At 44.7% G+C, this 20,786-nt stretch overlaps 1 protein-coding gene across 3 annotated transcripts in view; it reads right to left on the bottom strand.

Annotated features, from left to right (window-relative positions):
- LOC146817191 (ribonuclease H1-like) overlaps positions 1-19,792 on the bottom strand; it is a 511,274-nt gene extending 491,482 nt beyond the window's left edge. The window contains exon 1 of one of the 3 annotated variants that reach the window (XM_085610765.1): positions 19,573-19,792. In XM_085610765.1, coding sequence (XP_085466891.1) covers positions 19,573-19,772 — 200 coding nt within the window. In that variant the 5' untranslated portion in view covers positions 19,773-19,792. Of the gene's footprint in view, positions 1-19,563 lie in introns of all 3 variants that reach the window. The other 2 variants (XM_085610769.1, XM_085610767.1) reach the window with 2 other exon arrangements.
- Positions 19,793-20,786: the final 994 nt, after the last annotated feature.

Here is a 20,786-nt window from a genome sequence, read left to right as displayed (position 1 = left end):
AAATACAAAATGGCATTACAATATAGCTATAAAGTGCAGTTGGTTACATTTGTTCATTACAAAATGCCTCGTTTTCATGTGATCCTAAAGGGGAAATAACATACAGTGCACGCCTAAAAAAATGGACCTTCATTAAGTACTCCTAGAGGTGCGTGAGCGGACTGCCGCTTTCAAGAAGCATCCTCTTCTAATTTAAGAATTTCTGTGTAGGCTGTTTTATGATCAATAATGGCGGTTTCCTTAAAAAAGGGAAAGAAAAACAATTTTGTATACATTTGATAGAAATTACAGAAAAATAGAAAATGTGGCATTGTCTGTTTACTAAGGTTATCACATGGGCATAACATTTGATCTAGTTTAGCATTAAACCCTAGGAGGAAACAGAGCATCTATTTCATAGTACCCGCTCTTAGTCGAAACAACAATCCTCTTTCCAACGGCTAATATTCTTCAGAAGGTAACTAGATGGCAGATAAGATGGCGGCAGTCGTACATCTTCTAAGGACATATACCTTGCTACTGAAGATTTCAGGAGCTCTTCATCAGGTCTAGCCCTGCTATACTCATCATATAACACCTCCTGAAGCGATTTTTTACTTACACCGTCCATATTAGTTGGGTTTAAGAAGATATGTTCGATTTTTACACTACTTACACCGTCCATATTAGTTGGGTTTAAGAAGATATGTTCGAGGTTTACACTGATTAGACTTTCCCGTACGGCAGAAAGCCACGGTATGTCTATCCCCTTTTCACATTTCAGGCAGTCAGAAATTATATTTCTTGTAACTATTGCTGCTGGTGTCTGCCAAATTTTAAAGCTAAAATATACTAGGTCGCGCCCTAATAAAGTCCTCAATATATGGCAGTTTTAACTATCCATGGCAAATATACTGTGATGCGGAGATTGGGGCCCCCAGCAATTTCCTACAGAATCTGTTTTCCTCACCCTGAATGCCACTACAACCAGTGAAGCCCCAAACTTCCGCCCCATAGGTTGCAACAGGGATACACTGCAATTTAAAAATGTTGATAATAGGTAGTACCGCGTCAACTTTTTTTTTCGGTTGGGGTAGTGACAATACCGAATTAATTGATTTAGTGAATTTTCCCCTGCTGTGTGCCACATGAGTAGTCCAGGAACCATTGGCTGCAAATATCAGCCCCAGATAAGGAAAAGTGCGGGTGCTTAGTAAACGTTCGTTGCCTATGGGGACTGAACTAACAAGGTGCTTTTTTGGGCCACATGCCATTATAAAAGATTTGTTAAAATTTGCACGAAGATTTAAAACTGCCATAAAATCAACGAAACCCTGTATTAAAGTGCGCAGTGCATTTGGTGTGCGGCCCATCAGGACCGCATCATCCGCGTATAATAAGGCGGGTAGGATATTACCATTAATGATGGGAACATCATTAGTGAGTTTAGACAGGGAGTCATGCAAATCATTAATATATAAAATGAATAAAAGAGGGGCCAATACGCACCCTTGCCTGACCCCTCTGCCAATAGTGATATCCTGTGTGACCTCACCGCCTTTACCGATCCGCACCCGGGCCTTTAAGTCCCTATGTAGGTACGCTAAAAAATTAACTAAAACATCGTCCAACCCATATTTTAAAAGAATAGACCAAAGGTGTGACCAGTTAACAAAATCAAAAGCTGAAGTAAGGTCCATGAAGGCTAAGTAAATAGGGGATTTTCGTGCTACGGTATATTTACCAATAATTAAGTTAAGGTTTAGGCACTGTTCTACAGTGCCTATTTTGCTTCTAAAACCTAACTGACAGGAATTTAAAATATGTTCATCCTCGGCCCAGGACCTAATCTTATTAAACCGGATTCTCCCAAGGATTTTTAATCTATTATCAATCAGGGAGACTGGTCTATAGCAGCTAGGGTTGGAACGATCGCCCTTTTTAGGTCTCGCTGGCTATCGCATAAGCGATCGCTCAACGAGACTCTTGTAAAGGTGCTCCCAAAAGTGCTCCCAAAAGCGGATTGCATGGCGAGCACGTGCATCGTGCCGCCATGCAATCCGTTTGGCATCCTACTTCAAAGGGTCCGCTCCCCCGCCTGGAATGCGCTCCCCCACCCCCGACAAGCGCGCGTGCCATACTCCGCCGGGCTTGTCTTGTTATAGGACTTGTGCACTCCTCTGGAGTTTCTCTACTACTAACAAGGACACAGCATCTTACAGTGTGTGTGCGCACTTCCAAAGCTTCTCTACCGATTAACACCACATTATCCTACTTCCAAAGCTTCTCTACCGATTAACACCACATTATCCTAAAGTGTGTGTGCACTCATCGGGAGCGTCTTATTACTAGCCCCAACACCGCGGCCTGGTGATGTGTGTCTACGCACCCTAGTGGCAGAAGCTCCCCTAGCACTGAAAATCAATCTTTTGATTTTTGTAAGATTTATATAGCGCGAACTCGACCCGAGGGTATTGGAGTGCTTTACATGAGCACTGGTTACGTTTCACAAAGACACATTCGTTTTTGGTAGGCCTGGAGAGATTAAGAGATTTGCCCAGAATCACAGGATGTTGAGCCGACGCCGAGACTATTAGCTCCAAAGTCGGCAATGCAATCTTGAACGTGCTTGTCCTCCCCTTTGCCTCCCTTCACTGCGGCCTTCTTTATGTCTCCTGACTATCCACAGACACGTTAATTTGTTTTACAATAAATGCATGTTTATTCATATTTACTTTTCTTCACACAATCCGGCCGAAGAGCGCAATGGGCCAGACAGTCAAACAGAGGAGATCGAAAGTGGGGGTCAGGGGTCATGGTGAGGGGTGGAGATCAATGGTAAGGGGTGCCATCGCTGCACACTCGGGGATCATCAGCCGCTGTCAGTCTTCCGAGAGATGAAAGGAAGGCCTCTGCGTGCAAAGCTGTTTGCATTCGAAGCCCCGCCCACCCCTATTCTTTGCTCTATGCTTGGCTACTAAGTGTGCACTGTTGCGTCTCATTCTCCTGCCACCCGGGTCCCTCCCCACGTCTTTTTTGTTACACAGTTGTACGTTCTTTACAGAGACTTAATTGCATTTTAAAAGTTTGAAAGGTATTGTGGGCATCTTTGCACGTGCTTAGGGGAGGGGGAGGGGAGCAGCCCAATAGAAGCGTTCCAGCACAACTAAAAATAGTAAAAAAAACTATTGTCAATATAATCCCAGAATCCATAGTTCTTTGAATTCACAGAAACTACTATTGTTTATAAAGTCAAACTTAGAGATAAACATCTCACGGCATCGCAGTCCAAGCATAAAATATACTAGGAGCATTTTAAGCACTACTTATCTCGTAAATTAGTTTAAAAAAATGTTCATATATATTTAAGAAAGTACACCTGTTCTTCCTTGTAATTGAAAGTATGGCAAAGGCTCCGTGGTGTTTGCAATTTAATCCTAAAATTACTTTTAATAATGCTCCCTTGTGTTTTTGTAGATCTAGGCTGTTTCAGAGTGAGTCCAATATTGTACATAAACAAACGAGGCACCCGGAAGTACGTATGGGTTAAAGTTCTCGCAGGTAGCAGTTTGCACCTTAAGCTGAAAGGCGCTCCTGGTTGGGCCCCCACTAGGTCTGCTGATCTTACTAAAATGTAACCGAAATAGTAACTTATCCCATAGGCCTTGCTGCTGGCACAATAGCAATATACGACTTATATCGATGTTAAACAATACTTTTCATGATTTCTGTAATACTTCACCTGCGCTGCTCCTCTCTCTCTGTGAGGTCCATATAGAAACATTAAAACACGGCAGACACCTACACCGAGCATACCCAAGGGGAGAGAGGCTAGAACGCCAAATGAGGCCCCAAACTATACGGCGAACTGAAAGACACAGTCAAGCTGCGGTTGGGTGATCGGTCGTCCCAGTGTAACTTCAGGATTGGACTTTACATCAGCAACATAGTGAGTTCACAGGTGATGTGCTTGCAGACAGCGTTTGAAGAAGTTCGGCCGGAACAATGAAAGAAGTCGGTTTTGAATATCCCGTTTTTTCGGCTGGCCCCTGAAGGGACATTTGGTCCCGAAATGCAGAGGGGAACACAAGAAACCGAATGGATAATGAGCAAGAGCACATTGAGAAATAATGTTTATGTCACACATTAATGATTTGAAGTTGTATTCTTCACTGGAGTGTGTTTGTTGAAATGTAATGATGTTGCATCCAGAATAATACAAGACTATGGGCCATGTGTATGAAGCCAAATTGCCATCGCAAACGCTGAAATTCGCAGAATTTCAGCGTTTGCGATCGCAATTTAGGCAGTGTGCAATGTAGCACACAAAAACCCACTCACAAAATAAGGAATCGCAAAATTTGCGATTCCCTATTTTGCGAATGCATTTAAGGAATCCCAAATTGCGATTACTTAAATGCAATGTAGGAAGCACTCAAGTTGTGCGATTTTGGCTTAAGGAATCGCAAATTACCACCAACTTCAGGTTGGTGGTAATTTGTGATTTCTTTGAAAAATGTACTTTTTTGCATTTTTCAAAGTGCCATGTGGTGCATGTATGTGTGTCACATGTGCACACATGCTTATTTCAGGGGTGCAACAGGGTGTCCTATTGACCCTTGCAACCTTGAAATTGCATTCTTAATTTGCGATTCTCTAATTAATGGGAAGGTATTCCTGATTTGCAAATCTCAATTTGAGACTCGCAAATAAGGAATATGTAGGATTCGCAAAATATTTAGCAAATCCTACATACATTGCATTTTGCGATTCTCTAATTGCGATTCCCTAAAAATCGTAATTTGAGAATCGCAAAACGCGTTTTTCATACATATGGCTCTATATGTAATTTTTTAAAAAACTCCGGTTCATATTGTTAATATTGGTGTGTTACATCATTTAATTGTGTATTTTAAACACAACTGCTGTTCATACAGGTGACTTCAGGCCAAATTGATCCTGAATTTGTGAAGTTGACAACCTAAACAATGCCAGCCACCCATCCTTGGCAGTTTGGTACCCGAGGACCCCAGTTAGAGACTCAGCCCTTACAGTGGGTTACCCCTGAGTGGACCTCTGCCATAGACCCTCTACATACTGTAGTGCCAAGTGATTTTCATCACAGGTGCAGTTACAACATTATGGTACCAAGGGACCTCCATCAGAGACCAAGGCTATAGAGTGTGATACTGGCAGACTCCATCAGAGGCCCAGTCCCTACAGTGTACACCAGCAGGCCTGTTTCGTAGGCGCTGCCTTGTACTGTTTTGTGCTTTTTTTTTTTTTTTTTTTAGAGTTTTATATAGCGCAAACTAGACCCGACGGGTGCTTTACATGAGCACCAGTTTTGTTACAGATGGACACATTCATTTTTGTGAGGCACGGGGAGATCAAGTGATTTGCCCAGGATCACAGGATGTTGGGCGTCGTTGCAGAGACTCGAACACAGTTCTTCAGCTTCGAGGTCGACCTGTCTAGCCGTAAGGCTACATCCTCCTCACCCCCCCTCTCTACCAGAGGCCATTGAAGTACAGTGTGCTATCATAGACCTCCACCAGATGCCCAGCTTTCTATTATGTGCTATGAGCAGGCGGGCAACTAGAGCCAAATTTCTGGGGGGGGGGGGGGGGGCTAAGTCTTCCAGCCATAGGCAGAGTGGCTGTAAGAAGGGGTGAAAACACAACAAAAGCCTCATTAACGAGTAAATGGTCTTTTAAAGACCTGTGAAGTACTCGGGTGCGGCTGCAATTAGACGTGAGCCCAATGGGTGTTGCGTGCCTGGCTATGAGTGTATCGCAGTCACAGAGAGGCACAACCTTATACAGTGGGGCCCAATGGGATCTCTAAGAGACTGTAGGAGAAAATAATTACTTAACTTTGCTTTTTCTTCCTCCATAATGTTTACAAAAAGCAAAAAAATCACCATGGACAAGAAACACATCGTAGTGTTGGCAGAAATTCGATCTCTCTCCTTTGTATACTCATCCAAAATAAAGCAGAGAGTTCATGGGTCACCGATCTCTATTTCCAATTGCAGCGTGAGCACGTTTTGGAAGACGGCTGCTCACAATTGTCACTTTGATATAGGCACTTGTAGAGTGGCCTTACTATAGTGCAAGCCTCAGAACAAGCATTGGCATAGCCAATAGGTCTCGCCTTTGGGACCTTATAAGTGTTTTGCCATGCAACAGTTGTTGTTGCACCAAGGATATTGTGCTGCATAACTAAATACTTATAAGGTCCCAAAAGTGAGACCTATTGGCTATGCCAATGCTTGTTAAAAATAGGAACAATAATACTAGTAGACCATGTGCAAGGAATTGGAGCAACAGTTAGATTATTAAAAACATTCAATAAGAGGGGTGTCCAAAAAACAGGTTTGTGTTTAATAAGATCTATCGGTAGCCCGTCGAGACCTGGGGCTTTATTGCCCAAGCTTTGGTGTATGGCTTCCCCGACTTCAGATACGGATATCTCAATCCTAGAGGGTCTTTGATAGTTATACGATTCCTCATTCCTTGGTGTGGCTTGATAGATCTTTGAAAAATGGGATACCCATGCTTCGCTGGAAATTGTACAGCTTATAGAAGTTAATGGGTGGCCTGCAGTTCTCATCTCCTTCACAGCTAACCAAAAACCATTCCCGTTGTTAAGTTTGGTAGCGCACGCAAGGCTATCCCATCTCTCTTTTAGGACCTCGTCTTTCCGTTGTTTCGTGATGCACTTGTACTGGTGTCTCAAGGATTTTACTAATACCGAGTCCCTAGGATTCATCACAAGGGCCTTGCGGAGATCTCTATTAGCTCTAGAGCAAACACTATCAAACCAGCGTGGACCCCGGTTAGACTCAGTTAGTGGTCTAGATAATATTTGTTTAATGCCCCCACACAGTTGAACAAAGGCATAAATTACTGCAGGGTTGTGATCAACTGGTGACAAACAACTAGCAATTAGTCCTGGAAAAGCTTTTATCATTCTAGGAAATAGGTCGTTATCAGCGCCTCGCCAGGCAAGTCTTAGATTGTCAGTGGAAGGCACTAAGTTGCTAGCCACACTTTCTTTCAAAAATTTTGGCCTGGGAGCCACTTTTAGTTATATAGCAATAGGGTTATGATCGCCCAGAAAAGTTTGTAAGACCTCAGCCCTTAACAAACGATCTTCCAGTGAGGGACAGGGCTCGACAAATCTAAAAAATCTTACTTGACCTGCAGGTCGAGTGAGTAGTCTTTTGTACATGACCTAACATCAATACACTCGACCCACAAATTGATCGCATATGAATTTTTTTCAAAACATTTGCAGCGCCAACAACCCAAGAAAACGTTGGCCAACCAAATTAACAGCAAATTTTATTAATTTATCACCCAGTACCTCCCTAAGATGTGTGTATCAAAGTGCCGTGGCGAACGAACTTTAATATGTCACTGAAATAACATCCATGACAACCTATCAGGCACTTACTTGTCTTTTTACGGAAACAACTGCGATAGTGAAGCTCACTCCCCCCTCCCAAGGCCTAACTCTGGGCCTAAACATACTTTTTGGGGGGGGAAGCTGGAGGTGTCGTAATTAGCGGTCACACAATCTGCACAATCCGCACCTAGGTGATGAGTGACACTTTCTTGCGAGCAAAATCAAGCAATGAAGGTGAGGGAAACATACAAATATTCACAAATACACCCACTTGAGCAACGAGAAACAGTGTCCGCATAGTACATTCACCACACAATGTTCTAATGCAACTTGCATAAGCAGGATTATTAAAAGCTCTGGGAAGACATTTCATTTAATTTCCTTTGTATCTTCAGATAACCCGTTCTGTCCAGATTCAAGGGAAAGGCCGCTCTCTTGAAGGTCCCAGAATTAGCTACGGCCAGTGAGTGGTAATGAATTATACCTCCTGTCACTTGAAGTTGCAAAAAAGTACGCCTCCAGCAATTAGGCCCCTGCCCCCCTGGGACCAAGCATTTGCTCCCATGCTTCAAATCTATTCCATGCAATGTGTACCGGTCGCTACATACGAGGCGGTGGATTGGGGCATCAGGGACTTTTCAGTAATTCAAACACAGGAAAGTTTTTTTTTTTTTTTTTTTTTTAAAGCTTTTATCTGCCCCTCTTTCCACCCCACATTTCATTTGCCTTAGTGAGCTGGGTCTAAGCTACATAAATGACAGCATTCAAATCTGCCCCAGCTAATGGCTATCGATTTGGAAAAATGAGGCAGCGTCATTAACAAGAGATACAAGATTTGCAATTCAATAGATCTTGCGTTACTGAGTTTGAGCTATTGGCGCGCCGTAGCATTATTTTTTGCAACGCCAATAGCTCAAACTTTGTTATTCGAGAACTACTGCATTGCAAAAGCTTGTTTAGAAGGAAGGGCAGATTACAGCCCCTCTTCCTACCATTGTCTGCCTACATTTGTTTAGGAGTATTATATAGCGCGAACTTGACCCGAAGGTAGCAGAGCGCTTTACACGAGCACCAGTTGCGTTACATGAGGATGCATTCATTTTTGATAGGCACATGATGGAGATGAAATGATTTGCCCAGAATCACAGGATGTTGCGCGCATTCATTGAGATCCGGTGTTTAAAGAATGACTGTAACGCTAAAGAGTTTACTTTGAGTCAGGGAGGAATTCTAGGCCCCTCATTAAAAGTACTTCAGCAGCGCGAAGGAGAAAGATAAATTGTGGTGTCTGTACTTCCATAGTACCCTATGTAGTTAAAAATGCAGAGCAGAGAACCATAAAGAAATAATGCAAAATGGTGAGAAGAATCGTGCTGGACCTTACTCCAGCCATTAAGTGACAATATTTACTTGCAGTTGTCGAGTGGGCTTAAATGAAAGACAAACACTCAAATTGAGCATGGTAACAAGTAATAGTGAATAACTTTATAGCTCCGATGTACGAATACCAGGTTTTTAGCCCAGCTATCTTTGGAAATAAAACTATTTTTAAAATTCTACAAAGTGTAAAAGATAAGCACTAAAATGTTGTTATTCAAACCCCAATGCAATTAAGCATATGTAGGCTTTAGCCACCGAAATCTACTTTAAAAACAAGGTTTTTAGAATTATTTGTTTTACAGCTTAAAAGACACCACACAACGGCGCTGTATTTTAGAAATGTGTCTAAATGGCACTAAACCAGCAATGTATTAAGGGATTTAAAATGTATTTGTGCCCCCACATTTACAGTATCTCTTCGGTTTGTGTCCCGAGATAGAATGCTTTTACAAGGCGGTTTGGAAAGGGCACAAAGGATTTGTGCGGAAAATAAACCTTTGAAGCCTGGGACACTAATAATAGATTAATAATTATACAATTACATCTAAGCATGTGCAGCATGTGATGGTTTAACTTTTAGTAATATTTGAGCAACAGCAATGTATCCATCGTCTTTACCATAGACAATGATGATCCTTACATAATGCATATTCTACACATGTAGAAGCCTTTGGGCTTCGTAGGTATCCAAACTTTAGAAAAATCAGTTTCCACTGTGCCCTTCACATAGCTGGTATTTGTTTTAGGGTAGACTCTAAGATGCTGGTTTCAGACCTCTATCTAATTTCATGAACATTCAATTCCTATGCTATCTGCGTTATATCCCCCAACATCACCATAATCATACATTAATGGAAAAAACTGCGACTCACCTCTCCTAGACGGCAAGCCAAATCGCCCTGCACTCCCAACTCCACTGAAGAGAGCGCGTGGTGGCGTGCTGCGTCACTGCTGCACTTTAAGCAGCACAGCGCAGGGGCAGGCCAAAATGATGTCTTGGGCCGACATTGGTAGCGCTTTTCGCGCGCTACACGATTGACGGCCCTGGGACCCACAAAACGATAGGCAGCGCACCACACCACCACCACCACCATGTTAGTTGGTGCGTGCACCCTGCTGCCACCTAGAGCCTTCACCGCACAACCACTTGATTGGCGTCGTACCCTGCTACCCCCTAGAGCCTTCACCGCACACTGCACCACCACCACTATGTTAGGTGGGGCGTGCTGCCCCCTAGAGCCTTTCACCTGCTACTGCAGTGGCAGATAGCACTCGCCAGGCCGGTCAAGTAGGCCTGAAAACTGGCTCGCTCTTCACAAAAATCACTCGCATTTGCGAGCGGTCGAGTACATTTTTCGAGCCCTGAGGGAGATATAAACACATAGTCAATAGTGGAGGCACAGCCTCGCCCTCTATATGTTGGTATAACCTCGAGTATAAATTAACGCCTGAAACTTGTCATTGTCAGGAGCCTAACACTGCCACCTGCAGAGATTTTAATCCAAATAGAAAGACCGCCTGATAAGCGGCCGATCTTAGGAATAGGGGCAGTTATATTATAACATTCGGACCCTTCTTGATGTAATTCTCGTGTTGCCCAAGTTTCTTGCAGCATGAGGATGTCATATGCTTGAACTGTTTTTACCCATTCATCCAATTCAATTTTTGAGGCGAAGCCGGCAATATTCAAACTCAAGATATTTAAGTTAAATTTATTTTCAACAGCAGGTTGGAGATCTTGGCCTGGACTTACAGGCATAGCTGGTAGGAGAATGGTCGGGTTAGATAATGGTAAAAGGGCCAGTCAGTCCTGGTTATCAAGGCCGGACAGGCTAGAAAACCTATTATGCGTGGTCAATGGAGGGGCCTCATAAGTTACCGTCCCTAACACTGGTTTATAAAAATAACCCAGCGGCAATGACCAAATAAGAGTGGGATTCACTGTGTTCGGCTCCTCCATAGTTAATAATTTTTTTACCAACTGAGGTTTTCTAAAGTTAATGACTATGCAATCACCCCATATGCTCTTTCGGGAGATACCAACCCATCCTACCCTTCGTACCATGATAGTATCATTAATGTTTGCTGCCCGCAGTCCTTTATGTTTTCCGAGCCTGTCAGCGCATTTATTGCGCAACTGGACCCAAGATTCTTTTTGCTAATTTCTGAGTGGAGGTACTCCAGCTAAAACCAGTACATATGGGCAGGCTGCCGGGGGGACACTGAGGACTTCCCTGCTGCCTTCTGTCAATTCCCTGCTCAGGCAACTCGGGACTTCACCACTTTGTGTGTTCTGCATGCTATGTGCGCTGACCCTCAAACTCCCCGAATTTACTCGCACTGCAGTGCTCACTAGGGCATTTTGTGTCGCCGATGGCCCACATGGCGGGTGGGCAACTCATTGGCCCTATGCTAGGTTGTTTATCATAAGTAACAAAAGATTTAGATAAAAAAAACATTCTTTAACTTTATGGCAAGTGACACAGGTTTCTAAAGGGGCAGTGGCTGTTATAACTGGTGCCTGTGATTGCGGACCACTGGTAGATACACCAACAGGATTAGAATTCAGTCCGTGTAGTGTAGTAGTATTAAGGGCAATTATTTGGATGTTTAACTTGTCTGACAATGTCTCCAAATAATCTAATCGTCTGCAAAGAGCAGAAAAGTTCTTGTCCACAATGTCTTTAAAGCGTTCGCATACAGTGTCCATAATGGAATTGATTGAGGCCTCACCCGGTCCGCAGCTGGTAGAGAAGGGCACGACAGCATCAGTTTGTGTACTGATGGAGCAAGTTATTACATTAGTTTGTGTTGGCTCTGCTACTAAATCTTGTAACTAAAGCTTTGGGGATTAGGTTACCGGTGTTCTCCATGCTGAAATCAGTGAGTCATGCCTCCCTTTTTAGGTCGAGGACTACCGGTCTGCCGAAAATAACAAAAATTTACAATTGTAAAATGTCAGATGCTTCTATAACAATGGCATTTTTAATCTCCTGCCTTCTCCATCGGCACAGATGATAATAATAAAAAATACAAAATCGGGCACGCACTGAACCAGGGAGGTCAGAGAAAAGGGTGCTCTCAGATGCAACCCTTAAAGCACGCGCTGCACGTCGGTCTGGAAAGGTACTTACTTCAAAAGCCATCAAATTCCTCAAACGACAGCCCTCCGGCCACAGGATGCTTATTAAACGGAGCAGGGCGGCTCGAACCGGTTCATGGACAACCCCGAAGGCGCTGGTGCAAGTTGTAACAGAAAGCGCGTTCTTTGGGGCCTACATGCATGCACGGCTGGCGTCATACATGTTCCGTCCGAATGTCCATTCTCTGGTCTGACCAGTGAGGCCCTCCCTGCAGAGGCGCAGAAACCGTAATTCATTGTAGCCACCAGATTTCCGGAAGTAGTGACTACTGCAGGTACGCGAGCGGGATTGTACATAAAATTACGCAAGTGTAATTGCGCATAGGATTACGCCTGCGTGAATGCGCACTAAAACTACATTTGCACGTACTATTTTTTTTCTCCAAGAGGAAATATTTTCTCCAAACAGAAGTCTAACCCCCCCACACCCCCCCCCCACCCCAAATTTCGGGGGAGTTCACCGCCCCTTCCCACAGTGGAAAAGGATTTACTTCTCTGGTAGGAGTAACTCTCCAACCTTTTTCAAGATAGGATGGACTGACAAAAAGGTTGACAATAGCCACAAACTCACAAGTTTGAAGGTGTGCACAAACTCTACGGGGCAGTCCCACCCTGGCATGCCCACTCCTCATGCATGCGAGAAGAGTTACTCCTACATGGCATCGCACCACGGTGATACAATATTATATGTGACTACATTGATTTTATAGTGCAAAATCATATTTTGCACGTGTAGATCAAGCCACTTGCAGAGGTGAAATGGCTTCGTGAATCCAGCCCCTATTGTCTGCAGATGGAAACTTAAGGGTACCCCAATACTACACCAAAGTAACACTATGTATTGGGGTACTCTCAGTGCTTTAAATAGGCCGGTACTGCCGGTACGGAGTGCTGGCACTTTTTTAATTTTGAAAGGGAGAGTACCGGCACTTCTCATAATAATAATAATAATAATAATACTGATGCTTGTATAGCGCGAACAGCTACCTCGCAAGGAGGTGTCCCGGCGCTGAAAGAGTGCTGCAGCAGTAGGCTTGAAACCATAGAGAAATTCTAGGTTTTCTGCATAAAAAGCCAGGTCTTTAGGAGCTTCCTAAAACTAGCTTCTGTCGTAGCAGATTGGATGACAGATGGCAAAGCGTTCCAAAGTTTCGCCGTGCCCAAGAGAAGGACCGGCCCCCAAGTCTGGCTTTTTTAACTCGTGGGATGCTTAGCTGTAGCAGGGAGTTAGAGCGCAGGTGTCGCTCCTGGTGATAGCGGGGAAGTCTAAGTTTTAAGTAGTTGGGGCAGGTCCCTTTCAGTGTTCTGAATGCCAGGGTGAGAACTTTGAATTTTATTCTGTTCGCCACTGGGAGCCAGTGAAGTTCGTGCAGATAAGGAGAGACATGATGTCTAAAGGGAATATGCTTTATCAGTCTCGCAGCCGCATTCTGCACGATCTGCAGTCGTTGCACCAGATATTTAGGCAGACTGAGGTGGAGGCCGTTTGAGTAGTCTAATCTAGATGTGACTGTCGCATGGACTACCGTTTTTCGGCACTCAATAGGAAGAAGAGAAAGAAATTTGCGAAGGTTTCTGAGTTTGCGAAGACAGCAGGTAGTAGTCTGCTGTATATGAGAGGCGAAGGAAAGATTCTCATCCCATCTTACTCCTAAGTTCTTTGCATGGGTGCCGGGAGATGGTGCTGGACCCATTTCAGGAGGCCACCACAGAACGGGGGAGGGATGTGTATTTTTACCAAAAAATAGCACCTCCGTTTTACTTGCATTCAATTTTAATTTGTTTGTATTCATCCAGCTAGCCACATCTCGAAGGCAGCCTCTTATTTTACTAAAAGCTGCCTCCGATACCTCTGTATAGGGGAAGACTAATTGCGTATCATCTGCATACGAAATCGCCTTGACCCCCCATTTGGCAATCAAGGTAAAAAGTGGGGCTAGATAGACATTGAAAAGCAGCGGGCTGAGCGCCGACCCCTGAGGGACACCACACCAAAGGCGTTTAGGCTTAGAGGAGAAGGTGCCCAGCGCCACTTTCTGGGACCGATCTGTGAGGTAGGAGTGAAGCCAGCTTAGTGCCTTGTCTGCCAGACCTATGTCCTTCAATCGTAGCAGCAGTCTGTCGTGATCCACCATATCAAATGCGGCCGATAGATCCAGAAGCACCAGCATAGCTGATGCCCCTGAATCTAGGGACCACCTGATTGATTCAGCAACCTCAATGAGGGCCGTCTCGGTACTGAAGCCGGTCCTGAAACCAGACTGTGTTTCATGTAAGGCTCCTTTTTCCTCGATAAAGCTGATCAGCTGACGCTGAATCAGCTTTTCGAGCATTTTTCCTGGGGCTGCTAATAAGGAAATGGGGCGGAGATTGCTCAAATCATCCGAGGCACCATTGGGCTTTTTTTTCAACGGGAGAAGTGTAGCATGTTTCCAGCAGTCCGGGAACGTGCCAGTTTCGATGGACGTATTCCATATATGTAGTAGTGGGGCTGCAATTGCGTCTGACATCATCTTCCAGAGCTTCGGTGGACAGGGGTCATCAGGGGCTCCTGATTTACATTTTTGTATTTCTCTCAGTGCTTCTGCATAGATGATAGGATAGAATTGATTTAAGGGCGAGGAGGATAACTCACAAATTTCGAAGTCAGCCATAACTGTGGGCTCGGGGTCCGTAAAGGTGTCGTAGACTTTTGTTATTTTTGTATCAAAGAAATCTGAGATGTTTTCACAGAGTCTTGCTGACGGAATAATTTCAGTCTCGATCGCCTTTGGTTTAAAAAAAGATTGAACAATCTTAAAAACTTCTTTACTAGATTGCTCCGCCTGCTGGATGGAGGTCGCAAAGAATGCTTTTTTAGCTTTTTTTATGGATAGGTGGAGACCGCGGATGGCTTGTTTGTAGCGGTTTTTTGCTAATTCACAGTAGTTGACCCGCCAGAGGCGTTCCAGCCTTTTACAGTTGCTTTTTTCGGTCATCAGCTCCGGGGAGAACCAGGGAGCAGAAGGAGATTCTCTGCGAGACGTGGCAGTTTTTGCAGGAGCGATGGAGTCCACTGAATTGCCTATCCAGCGATTCAGCAGTACTGCATCATAGTTTACATCTGAAGTCTGTGGTGGGGGGTCAACTGCAAGAGCAGAACAGAGGGTGCCAGCTGATATGTTGTCCCAATTTCTCCTCACATAAGTGCGTTTCCCAGTTATCTGACAATGGGGTGGGAATAAAATTGAGAAAGGAATTAAGAAATGATCCGTCCGTGGCAATGGCAGCGGGGGTTTAGCTGTAGTGTCCAATATATTAGTAAAAATTAGGTCCAGCATGTGACCTGCCTGGTGCGTTGGACCAGAAATGACTTGAGTAAGGTTGGCCGCTTGTAGCGTTGAAATAAGATGAGTGGCCTGGGGGCAATCGGGCTTATCGACATGGATATTAAAATCACCAACTACTATGTAGTGTGGGTGGGCTAGAGAGCTTTGGACTATAAGGTCCATAAGTTCCCATGTGTGAGTCGATGGACAATCCGGGGGTCTGTAGATGATTAGGCCTGTTAGAGACAATTGGGGATTAATTTGCAGGCAGAGGTGTAGCCCCTCTATCCCAGGAATGTTAGTGGGTGTAGAGGACGCCAATGTGTATTTATCTTTATAGATAATGGCTACTCCGCCACCCCTTCTGTCCTCTCCTCTATTTGAGAAGCTTATTTTAAAGCCCAGCGGGATAGCTGAAGAGATTGACGCCATATTGTCTTCATTAAGCCATGTCTCTGTGAGAAATAAGGCGTCCCACTCAGAGTCTTCTATGAGCATATAGATGTCATTGGCATGCTTGGAGAGGGATCTACAGTTCAGTAATCCAGCCCTAAAAGGAGTAGTTGAGATATGAGCTGTCTGACGACTTGCTGTTTTGGAATGTACGTTAGTTTGAAGTGAATCAGCACAAAGTAATTGACAGCAGAGTGGGCATGCAGAAGGTAGATCAAGGAGCGTCAGATCGAGTCTAGGCGCCTGACATGGGGTGGCTGCTTTCAGCGCCAATAATTCTGCGCTAGACCAGACAATCCTTTTAGTATGCAGCCGATTACTGGCAGCATGGCTGGCGCTGGGCGCAGTCCGGTCGCGGACGGGCGCAGACGGGCTTGCCTTAGGCGCGCCTTCGGTCGCAAACGGCGCGCCCGCTGCGCTCGTCCGCTGCGCTTCCGGGGGACGCACATATTTATGTTGTATATTGGGGCGTGGCCTGAGGGCAGTGGGCGTGGCCGCAGTCTTCCCCTCTGAGTGGCGGCAGGTGAGGAGGAAGATTCCCTCGTGAGCGCTAGGGTCCGCTGCACGGGAAAAGCACACGTGGAAAGTGACAAGTTAGTTTTTAAAAGCACAGTAAATACACAACACTAGATTAAAAACCTTGCCTATTTCTCCCGGCTTTTCGCCTCAGGAGCTAGCAGTACTCTCTCTATTCGCGCTCGTTCTTCAACGCGTTTTTAAGAGCTGGGCATTAGGGGGCGTGGCCTGAGGGCGGTGGGCGTGGCCGCAGTCTTCCCCTCTGAATGGCGGCAGGTGAGGAGGAAGATTCCCTCGTGAGCGCTAGGGTCCGCTGCACGGGAAAAGCACACGTGGAAAGTGACAAGTCATAAACAAGCAGGTACTCTGAGTACAGAGTACCTGCACTTCTCTTTTTACATTTCAAGTACTAGGGACTCTTACGTCCCTGAAGACAGGGTGACACTTAGTTGTGGTTGATGCCTTCCAGGTAGGGGGTGGGACAGAGGAGCAGATATCGAGTACCACTTACTGCTCACCCCACTCACACACGAATTTGGCTTAGCACTGCTAATAGCACCAAGGTCACATTTGAGTCAGTAGCGTAGCCGTGGTGCCATATGTCCAAATACATGCAAGTAAATTGGATTCGCGTCCCCTGATTTGACACCGAAAAAAAACCAAGCACAAATCGGTGTGAAGTGGCCTCCTCACACCACTGGGCCCCGGTGCACTGCACCCGCTGCACTGTTGACAGCTTACAGCGGATCTCGAAGGACAGACTTCCTATTCTTTTGTTGTTTTGCATTTTCTAAAACAGAGGGAGGCCTCAAAATAAAGGAACTCCCGCTCTAAATTACTAAATAAAAACACAACATTCACACGGTCTCGTTAAAAATACTTCCCAGAATGCATCAGGTTGGATTACAAACGAGGAGGTTTGGAAACGAAGCTTTACTTCTATACAATAGCCATCTTTTCCAACGGGTGATGGTTTTATGGTAATACCAAGTTTAAATAAAATGTTCAAAATCATCTTTCACACAACGCTAGCCAGAAATGTCCTGTGCTCAACAAGCTGCGATTGGTAAACACCATCGGGGAATGTCCTTGGGCCGGCAAGGTCACACCCAGGCGGCTTCAGTTTGGGACAGCGCCTGGAGCTTTTCAATTCAGGCAACAAAACACCGCAGCTTGGTTTGGAGACAAAACCACACGTCTGCCAGTGTGCTAGCAAGTGTGGAACGGCCCCCCCTTGCAAAGCCAATACTTCACCGCTGTCTGTGCAGTAAATGTGAGCAATGCTCAGAGCCTCTGGGTCCCGGTGTCACTGCACCTGCCGCACCAGCTACACTCCCGCCATCTACTTCTGCTGGGACCTCACATCTGGGGTCAGAGCTGTGGGCGAAGGCCCGCAGGAGACAGGGCGGTGCACAATGACCACACAGAAGGTTTATTTTTAAAAAAGAGGCACTATATATAATAAGGCCCTGGCAGCCTTCAATTTTCGTTACACTGCTGGAAAAAAACAAGAGGGCGAGGTGGCCAGACACAGCTGGGGCCAGAAAGAGACTCGGATTAAAAACCCACATCTGGGCATTTAGGGAGCTGCCAAAAAGCAATTTAAAGGAATGCTTCCCTGCGGCGAGTTGCTGTGCTGCGGTCGCTACATAGATAAGTCATTCAGTGTTGAACAAACATTGGCGATTTGAAAACTCTTCACTTATCTCAGTAAATTGTCTATTTCTATGTTTGCTGCCACGCCCTCTAATACATAGGACTAGGCCTGGGCGTTTAGTTTGTGGAGTTCCCAAAAACTCCACCTCGCTACGTGGACTTCCGCAAGTGGCGGAACGTTAGACCGCACCGTTCGCACTGATTTTTAACACCAGGTGTTTGTCCCACGCTGGAAAATTAGCGCGAAAAATACAATGAGCAGTGCCAGGGGGCGCTGCTTCTTTCCACCGCTCGAGTAGATGGTCTACTCTAGCAGCAGCTTCCTCAACGCGAACGCAAGGTTTCTCAATGCGAACAGAAGGTTTCTCAGCGCGAACAGAAGGTTTCTCAACCCGAACAGAAGGTTTCTCAACCCGAACAGAAGGTTTCTCAACCCGAACAGAAGGTTTCTCAACCCGAACAGAAGGTTTCTCAACCCGAACAGAAGGTTTCTCAACCCGAACAGAAGGTTTCTCAGCGCGAACGCAAGGTTTCTCAGCGCGAACGCAAGGTTTCTCAGCGCGAACGCAAGGTTTCTCAAGGCGAACAAAAGGTTGCTCAACTCGAACAAAAGGTTTCTCAGCGCGTGCGGTCGTGACCATCTGCGGCTGCCTGCGTGGAGAAATCTTGCCGGGAGGTGGTCTGGAGTAAACTTTTCCACGCTCGCCAACTTAACACTGGTGAGTGCAAGCGAGGCAAAAACTCCGCTACTCTGAGCAGAGTTTTTGGAACACCGTATGCTGAGGGGAGTGGGAAAAATACCGCGATATGAGTGGAATTTCATGCGTCCAGGCCTACAAAGGACTTATTACTTAAATATTCAATTCCCCCAGCTTTCTGTCGGGGAGCAGTGCATCCTGGGATGAGTGACATTTTTAATGACAACCTCTTCAAGAAGTCTACTCTTTCTCAGAACTGATAAGTAGCCCATGTAGAACTCAACTTGCCTTAGCCAAGTGGGTCTTTTCAGAACACAACTATAACGGCAACCACGAATGTAATATGCATTGGCAAAGCCAAAAGGCCTGGCTTGTATGTTTAGTTCTGACTAAAACATTAGGAAACAAGCATTTACAATGCAATGGTCTTGGCATTGGTAAAGTTAGAGCTATTGGCATTGCTCATGACATTATTTTTGTTTATGTTTTTGTTTTTAAAACATTTAAAGAAACGGCATTGTCATGAGCAATGCCAATAGCTCTAACTTTAACAATGCCAAGACCGTTGCATTGTAAATGCTTGTTCTAGCTCGTTTGGGGCAGCTTTAGGAAATTCCCCGCGTATGGTGAACTTGTATCACTTTTTTGTGTTTCAAACACATTTTTTTTTAAAAATTGGTTGTCCCTAGCAAGGTCCCAAGAGTCGATACAGTGCAATTTTTCCCAAAACAGACCACTCTTTTTAATGTTATACATTGATGAGTATCAGGTGTTGCATATGTGCCATTTAAAAACTGGGAAGAGGTATATATATTCCCCATTGACTTCCATTAAAGCAGAAGCAATTTTAGACGGATGACAGCTAAAGTAAAAGTCATTTGGACTTCAAAAATCGCGAGTCCCCCGTTTGGATCGGTCTGTTGGGATGTAAGGTGTTAATTTTACTGCGTAGTTAACATACATTCAATATGAATTACGTATACTTTGTAAGTAAAAGTGAAGCCCTGACATTATATACCCTTCTCACCAGTTTTGGTACACCCCAGGCTTCCGTCCGGCACGCACAGCGTAGTAAAACATCCTGCCGAGCAGAGAGAAGCGTGAAAGACCGCAGAGAAGGGAGCAATAGCCGATTCTAGCCTTAAAGAAACTCAACATGGGATAAGATAAGAAGCACATGCATGTCCAGCCGCTTCTCTTACCACCCCTCGAATCCAGCCCAAACATCCGGTTAACCCTAAACGGCCACGCCCCCACGGAGATGGCGCTGATTGGTCCAACATGGCAAGGCCCGCCCAGATCTACTAAATCGTGGATTTACAGCACAACCATTGAACAAAGTATCGGCCATATTTGCCTAGTATTGAAGAGAAGGAGCTGGGTACCAGTCATGGAAACAAGTGACGGGGACGGTCTAATATTGTTCCCAGTTTCAGAATGGTGTGCGCCCCAAATGTAGGACATCTCCTGAGAGTTCATTTTTACTTAGTTTTGCAGTTTTATGTACCGCGAGTATGACTCAAGCATTAGAACGCTTTTACAAAAGAGTGGCAGTTCGAAACAAAAGAAAATCAGACATTTAAAACAAGCATTTTCAGTAGAGATAATACAACGGGATGAGGAATTGGGGAAATATGGAAGAGACGTATTTATTTGGCTCAGGAATAGAAGAAATTTAAGTTTCCAGCTATCCTAACGACATCTTGGTGACATTCGGGAAAACGTCCCTGGGAATACATTCCGCCCTTTGCTTACCATTGGCTTTGTAGTTTGTAACTCACGTTTGCTGGCTCTGTTTGTTTTATAATGTCCAGCTCCACTTTGTCCCTTCTCTTGCCCAAATTCTATTTACTGATTTTTTCCACCAGTGCCAGAGTTCTGGAAACAGGTCTGTACAATGTTATTTTTTTAGCACACAATAAAATTTAAATGCCTCTAAATGTACAGTCCAGATATTTCAGAATTAGAAAAGCCCAAATGAAGCACATTTTTGGGTAATTTTGAAATGTGGTGAAAACAAATATTTTAAACCGATCAAAACATATCAATATACTAGGTATGGCATTTACATACATTATTGCTTGTGCGCTGTACACTTCTATCAGCAAAACTATATGTCTGTGCAACTGTAATGGTGATTTCAAATGAAGATGTGTTGTCTGTAATGGTTCAGTTCCTAGGCATACCTGCAGATAAGAGGCTCCGATTTCATTAATGATTATCCGTGAAACCAGCAATTTA

This window comes from Triturus cristatus, chromosome 6 (genome assembly GCF_964204655.1).
Source record: "Triturus cristatus chromosome 6, aTriCri1.1, whole genome shotgun sequence".
Lineage (NCBI taxonomy): Eukaryota > Metazoa > Chordata > Amphibia > Caudata > Salamandridae > Triturus > Triturus cristatus.
This window is presented reverse-complemented; position numbering and strand designations above follow the sequence as displayed.